Source organism: Cibotium barometz, chromosome 36 (genome assembly GCF_041138505.1).
Source record: "Cibotium barometz isolate CiBa-2024 chromosome 36, ASM4113850v1, whole genome shotgun sequence".
In the NCBI taxonomy this organism is placed as follows: Eukaryota; Viridiplantae; Streptophyta; class Polypodiopsida; order Cyatheales; family Cibotiaceae; genus Cibotium; species Cibotium barometz.
In genome coordinates this window covers 34,483,422-34,491,524 of record NC_141081.1, presented here as the reverse complement: position 1 = coordinate 34,491,524, position 8,103 = coordinate 34,483,422, and the positions used below count along the sequence as shown (strand labels likewise).

Genomic DNA, 8,103 nt, shown 5'->3' with positions numbered 1-8,103 from the left:
CAAATCTTAAATCTGATTAAAAGGTTTCATGCATTTGCAACTTAGTGGAGTGTGATGGCGTTACTGCTTGGGAGAACACTGATCGCGTCACTACCTGGGCTCTCTCTCACACACACTCTCTTGCTAGAACAAAGCTCTCTCTCTCTCTCTCTCTCTCTCTCTCTCTCTCTCTCTCTCTCTCTTGCAAGAATAGCTCTCTCTCTCATCCCAGTATGAATGTTGAAGGGCATGTAGAGGTGCAACCAAGTGGAGGCAAGGTCAATATTTTTCTACCAATACTACCTCATGTCAGTCTGGATGCTGATAGAGGCATGCAGAGAGGAAGGGTCATTCTTAGGCATGAAGGCACTCAAAAAATGAGGGCAAAGCAAAGGGAGCATTGACAAAGAGCTAAGGAGAAGCATTTTGCTGATGAAAGAACATGACCATGATGGGAAGGAAAGAAAGAGGATTTGCAGGATTGTAGCGAACTTGTGGTTTGAAAAAACAAATGTCTCAACAAAGCTACAAGAAAAGAAATGTTTGAAGAAGCCTTCATTCACTGAAATTTCAGAGATGTTTTACATGAACAATTGGGTTGTTGCGCGAAAGAGCTCTGCTAACATTCGCAACACTTTGGCATAGGTGAAAGTGCCACAGTCAAAGGAGGATGAGCTCTTCTTGAAGAACGCCTCTCTAATGATGGTTCTTAATGGTCATGGTTTTAATGGGGAGACGGAGGAAACAACAATTATTTTAGCTTAGAAAAAGTGGTAAGGGTTCTAGGTATCCATAAATTAAACCTATTTGCAACCAATACTCGCCTACAATCCGATGAGGGTAGACTCTTATCGTTGGAAATGTGCCGAAGACATCAACCTCAAAGTAACATCATAACACATGATGTTAAAGATCTTGTATTTGGATTTTGGGTGTCTAAGACAAAAAAGATGTCTGCAAGTTAAGGGTTGGGAGACGTGGTGTTGTAAAGCATTCTACACATTTGCGTGAGGGTGAGGGTGAGGGTGAGGGGTAGAGATTGGCCAATAGCCTTAACCTCAATGGTAGTAGTAGCCTTGGCCAGTCATGGGGTAAGCGGCTAGTATTATAAATGGATGTGAATTTAACATTTTGGCATGGCCAACTCAATGAGGAGGAGCTTTATGTGGTGTAGACTACCAGGTTTAAAATGTCTAATTTAGAGAACAAAGTGTGCAGACTCTGAAAGGCATTGTACGGGTAAAATAGGCCCCTCAAGCATGCTACCACTGGATAGATACATTCTTTGTAAGTATTGATCTCTCTAAAAGCCTGTTAGATGCAAATTTGAATATTTTCTCTAATTAGTGCAAGTATAAGGTCATTGTCCTATGTGTGTGGATGACCTCATTATGACCAGAAATCATGAAGAGAAGATCCAACAGATATATAATTCAGAGTTTGAAATGATTGACCTTGGGCTTATGCATTTCTATTTGGGGATTGAGGCATGGCAAGAGTCAAATGGAATCTTCATTTCTCAACAAAAGTATGTAGAAGAAATTATGAAGTCATTTGCTGAGTGAAAGTCAGTGGGTCCACTTATTATAGATATGAAGGAGTACAAGAAGTCGGTGGGGAGTTTGATCTTTCTATACAACACACAGTCTAATGTCAACATTACAGTTGATGTCCTTTAGGAGATTCTCAAATAAGCCCCAAGGAAACCACTTAGGAAGGCATGGATGCAAGTGTAAAGTACAAAGGCACCATTGGTATGGCATCTTTTTACACACTGGGAAATACCTTGACTAGATTTTGTGACTTAGATTGGGGCCTTGAGGGGTGTACTATCAACAAGAAGAAGTAGACTATAGTGGAAATTTCTTCTACAGCTACTGAGTATACAAGGAAGCATGATTTTATTCATGTGAAGCTGCAGTCTGGTTGAGGAGAAAATTAGGAAACATGGGTGTTGCTCAAAAGTGAGAGACATTGTTGTTGATAGGGTTGTTGTGTGTGACAAGAACAGTTGCATGGTGATTGCTAAGGACACTGGATGGTCGACCAAATGTATCTAGATGATTAGGAGATGGCGTAAGTAGACTTGGTACTCAAGTAGAATTGCATGTCTTCGTGCGAGCTATGTGACCGTATTAGTGAGTGTTGGTTAACAAATCGAGGACACACTATTCACTAATTATGGGGCCTATTTGAGTGTCTAAACAATCTCAAATGACCATGAGATTTTCTCATAGTCCCTACGCAAGTGTGTTATAGTATAATATTTCCCGACTGAGATGATTTGGTCGGCTGGTCGTTTTGCACCAAGTCATGAGTTGATCGATGTGCCCAACCTACGTTCATACCGACCCTTGGCACTATATATATACTAATTTGGCCGTCTTTGTTCATCATCGAGCTCATTGTGTTCAAGAACTGTTGTAAGCAAGACATCCTGTGCAAGACATCCTATGTCCAGAGTCTATCTAGATTTCCATCAAAGCTCCTTACTTAGAGCACATGGGTGGTGGGCAAACCTAGTCAACGTGTCTATGACCTACATTCATGCAGACCCTAAGCACTATATATAGACTAGTTTGAAAGCCTTTGTTCATCATCAAGTTCATTGTGTTCAATCACTCTTATAAGCAAGACATCCTCTCTCTAGAGTCTATCTGGATAACTTACTCAGAGCACATAGGTGGACAACTAATCAAAGTCTGCAAGCATTAATATTATTTACTCTCCACTTCTTTCTCTAATTCAATGCTTTGTATTTGTGAAGATCATTCTTCCACTATTGTGTTTTCTTAAATTATTCACATCCAATATAATGACTCTCCTTACTTTGTAAAAATATAACGCATAAACATTATGACACAATATAAATTCCCTACACTTCTTGTAGTCTAGGACTTACATGGAATTGCACCATTTTGAGCATCCTCATGCCATCCTACAAGCTTGTCTCCAAGCAACTCCGTCTCTCATGCTCTTATAATTGGGTGCCCCTCCGACACCCTCCTATGTATGCTTCCCTCCAAGGAGAAATAGTGTTCCCTCAAGGACCCCTCAAATGGTGGTGGTGGTAGTAGTAGTAGTAGTAGTAGTGCAACAACAGTAACACTAGTAGCCGTATAGCAGTAGTGGTAGTAGTGGTGTTAGAGAGAGAGAGAGAGAGAGAGAGAGAGAGAGAGAGAGAGAGAGAGAGAGAGAGAGTGATGAAGGGCATGCCATGGCACGACGATTTGTCGTTATAACCTATATTATTGTGTGATAAAACATAATGTCAAGCATTAATTATATGTTCAAAAAATGGAATATGCCTTGCAAATTCCACTTTTTCATTTTCCTTTGAAATGCCCAAATAAGGGGGATTATTACATCTTTTCTAAGCATTAAATCTTTTCTTTTATATCACTTAATATTTTACTTAGTTTTAAAAATTTGATTACTACACTTTTCCAAAGCATTAAATCTTGTTTTTAAGATCACCATTAGGGAAATTATGAGCTCATTTTCGGGCCCTCTAAGGAGTTTCATGCTCTTTCTCTCTCTAAAAAAATGGAGCCATGGTGAGTCCTATCAATATTATGTTAGAACCCCTTCATGTGACATATCATTGAGAAGCTTATGATGAGTAGATTTCAAATATACAATCTTTGACAACTTTCAGGTAGTAATGCTCAAGATACACCACAAACAAGATTTAAGATACCAAAATGTAACGTTACATGCCACATCATCACTTTTGAAACCACTGTTTGGGGAGCTTCACTATCCTATGTTAGAACCCCATCATGTTATATACCATTAGAAAGATCTTGAAGAGTACATTCTATATCTACCAACTTTGAAAATTTTGATGTGCTCAAATTTCACCGTGGCCCCATTTTTTAGAGAGAGAAAGAGCATGAAACTCATTAGAGGGCCCCAAAATGAGCTTATAATTTCCCTAATGTTCATATGTTAGTTACTTTGAGAAAATTCAACTTCTTAAAAAACTAGATGCATGTGTCCTAGAGTGTGCTAGCCACATTTTCATCTGTAGGTAGGTGGATGAATTTAAAGCTCCTAGATCAGCACTTTATGGCAACAAGAAAAGTGTTTCCTTCTTGGCCTACAATGAGTGTTATAGCTATACACACATTGCCCAAATATTTTTTAATATAGTAGCTTCTTGCAAGGCATTGTTAGAACTCTTAAAAAACATATGTACACAACCACAAGCATGCAGTGCATGTTGTGTGTGTGTGTGTGTGTGTGAGCACGTGCACGCGCCCATGTGTGTGTGTGTGAGAGAGAGAGAGATGTACTTATGGGTAAGGTATAACTTGTGAGAATCATAGATGGAAATTGATTATTGAAAAGTTGAGAAACTAGATGTAAAAAGGTAGGTAAGCAAAATGCATGTAACATTAAGATTTTGTGAACAAAAGACAAATAAAGTTGAGGCCCTCACACTCCATATAAAAGGGTAGATAGGATTTAGAAATACGTACAAGACTATGCTTGGTAGGTAAGAGGTGGTCCATGTAAGTTATTAAGGTCATAAACATAGATTTAAACAATTATTTCTTTAAAGAAGCGATGGAAAGTGCTTACATCAAGTGACATGGCTTCATCATGCAAGCGTTCTTTCAGAGGAAAAGCTCCAAGTTCTAACTTGTATATCATGATCATTAATGGAATCTCACAGTACCACCATGCCTGCCATGGTCTAGATTAGGCCTTGCTCTTGACATGAACCATTTTGTCCATGTTCGCTATTGTATTTTCTTTTTGCTTGTGATTGTTTGTAGAGTACAAGGGACCTCATAACAATAAGGTGGCTATAACTTTTTAGTCTATCTTTTAAATCTACCCACATTGGTTTATTTTATGCTCTTACCATAGGGCGACCTTGTTATTAGTTGTGCCATAACCCCCTCACATTCAAGATTTTATGGGCCAATTTCATTCCACTTAAGGGAAAACTTAACACCTAATTGTGAATTCAAGCTTGCCAACTTCCAAACACTAGACTTTAGAGGGATTTGGGAGGGATATTATTTTGACATGTCATCAACAAGAAACGAGGACCTCTTGACCCGCTAACCATCTTCACTACATGATGGGGACCATCATCGCGAAATTCAAGTGTAACTTTTTCTTATCTCATTTAAGAATTGCACTTGGGTTTGCACTATGTTCTTAAGGGAATGTGGTAATTGTTTTGCACTAGTCCATGTCACAAAAAGAGGGGCACATGGCATATTCTTTTAAATTACCTTGGTCATTTTATAAAGTGGAGTATGGCAAGTATAAAGTATACATCATTTGTGTTTATCATTCCATTATATCTTTGAACTTGAATACAACAAATGCATTTTATACGCACATATATTACCAACAAATGTAACACATTTACATAGTGTTCATAGAAAACATTTTTCTCAACATATAGTAAAACTTTTAAGTTTAAAATCTTACAAGATTATCTTCAACATTTTTCTCAACATATCTTAAAAGTTATCAGTTCAAAATCTTACAAGATTATCTTCAACATTTGTAGATGTTTGAATTAGAGAAAATGTCTTACATTTTATAGATTTCTTTAAAATGAGATGATATTTTTTGCGATTAAAAAGGAGGAACTTGCAGATCTGTTTGTCTATGATTTGCATGTGTGTTTGTGAACATCAGATCGAAGTGAGTCAGAAGCAAGGCTCGAAAGAAAACCCCTTTCCAAAGCCATCAAAATAATGACCTGAGTAACTCACCATTTTGTTTCATTGCCAGAAAATAAATCTAAATGTGGCTTTTTTTTTTAATAACTAAAATGTATGAAAATTCACCCCCTAAGGGTTCTTTTTTTTTTGGTGGGTGGGTTATAAAAAGTACACGAGACAATTTTTTTTTTTCATAGTGTACCATTTACCCAAAGGCCTACGGCAAAGGTCCTAGCGGCACACGTGAAGTCCTTCTTTTAGCAGGGCGGAGGTGCCCCCCTACTTAATAGGCTTTCATGGCGAAGGGGGGTTATGAGAATGAGAGCAATATGTGAGCAGGAAGGGGCCGGGTAGGGTTTTGTACAGAAGGATGATTGATATAACAAAAGCAACGTCAGTGGAGCTGGCCGCCTCCTCTTCTCAAGATCGTGACGAGCAGCAGCAGCGGCGGCAAGACAGAAGCGGCGTCTACACGTCCACTCCATATGATTCCAATATTGTCATAGTCATGGCTGCTTTGCTGTGTGTCTTGCTTTGCGCGCTGGGCGTCAGCTCCCTGATAAGATGCGCCCTGCGACTTAGCCGCCGACCAGCGTCCGCCAATCCCCAGCAGCCCCTCCAGACCAGACATGGCATGAAGAAACGGGACGTTCGATCCTTGCCCATCATTTTCTACAGCAAAGGCAAGCCCGCTGCTAGCTTTGCCGCCCCTGCTGCGCCAAATCATCACTCCCTGGCTGCAGGTTCCGATTGCGCCATTTGCCTGAAAGATTTCGTCGATGGCGAAGTGCTGCGCATCCTTCCCTCTTGCAAGCATGGCTTCCACATCGCTTGCATCGATACTTGGCTCCTCTCCCACTCCTCCTGCCCAACTTGCAGGCATAATCCCACCGCAGGTCCCATCGCTGACAAGAAATTATCAGCAACCTCAATCGGCGATACGTCCAGTACAGAGATGCAAGCAGTGTTGGTCACGAATCCTGCCCCAATTACAGCTGCGTCAGCTGCTAACCATGGTGAATGAATGACTGCCTCGGTCACAGATCACGCTTCGATTACCACAGTAGCGAGCGTTAAATCAGGTGCAGTAATCACGCTCCCCATTAAGTAATCGCTTGATTAGTTTGTATTAAGGTTAAATTTGTTCTTAAATGCGTCGAAGATCAAAGACCAGTACAGGACAGCTGTGGCTCTCGTCGTTGTAATTAGCCCCAAGGCTTGGTTGAAACATGTGATCCCATGCATTATTGCAGGAACCATATAGAAATCTGTGACACAACATTTAATAGTGAACCGTCTCGTGTAGGCTTTACCTACTACTATGGTGAACATTCATTGTGGGTTCATAACCTATAGTGGCACACCTACTACCATTCACATGAACGTCGGTTCAGCTTTAAACTTTAATCTCTACATTCATAAAAGTAGTCATTGAACTAATTGAGAATGTTTTGTTAACTGTTGTCTTTGGCCCTCCCTACTTAGCTTTTAAATTCCAAGGTTAGAGTACCTTCAAAGTGGCTTCACACTTGGTTTCCATATAAAAGCAACCGTCTAGCTTCAAAACACACCCATATTTACATATCTTTAACCTTTTTAATATTAAAAAAAATCACTATACAAAAGTGTGAAAATAAGGTAACGACAACTCTCTATTTACTTTGCAAGAAGAAATGTGCCCTTTAAAGTAACTCTATATTTACTTTGCAAGAAGGGTGGGTGATGGTGGGTCAACAATATGTTACTTCGCAAGAAGAAATGTGCGACAACTCTCTATTTACTTTGCAAGAAGAAATGTGCCCTTTAAAGTAACTCTATATTTACTTTGCAAGAAGGGTGGGTGATGGTGGGTCAACAATATGTTACTTCGCAAGAAGAAATGTGCGACAACTCTCTATTTACTTTGCAAGAAGAAATGTGCCCTTTAAAGTAACTCTATATTTACTTTGCAAGAAGGGTGGGTGATGGTGGGTCAACAATATGTTACTTCGCAAGAAAGGTAGGTCAAAATATGCTCTTGAAAATCACCCCATGTTCACGTTGCAAAGAAGGGTGGTTCAACAAAAGATGGTACCCTCACAATGAAGTTTGTATGCTTCAATTAAATAACGTTGAATATGCCTACACACTTTGTAACGTGCTATTGCAGAACCATAAGTAGGTTCAATCATGAAAAAACTCAAACGCAATCTTTTTGGTCTTGCCTATCGCAAGACATAGTGAGGAGCGGGTTTTCTATTCACCCAAAGCTTATTTTGGTCAATTATTTTGGGATCCAATGGTGGAGGAAACCTTATATATTCTTTGTAATTTTTATTTTTCAGACTTTTTAGATTTGTTAGAGATATGTTTCTATTGGCCTTAATCATCATTTTTTATTTGTGCTATTTTTGAAGTTAGAAAGGTTATGTTTTTAAAAGGTAGGAGATTT

General features: G+C 39.3%; 1 protein-coding gene across 1 annotated transcript; it reads left to right on the top strand.

Annotated features, from left to right (window-relative positions):
- Positions 1-5,927: 5,927 nt before the first annotated feature.
- Positions 5,928-7,130, top strand: LOC147617847 (RING-H2 finger protein ATL8-like). The gene has a single exon (XM_086775586.1). It carries the CDS (start codon positions 6,043-6,045, stop codon positions 6,694-6,696), a length of 654 nt encoding a protein of 217 aa, XP_086631712.1. The 5' UTR covers positions 5,928-6,042; the 3' UTR covers positions 6,697-7,130.
- The last annotated feature ends 973 nt before the right edge of the window (positions 7,131-8,103 follow it).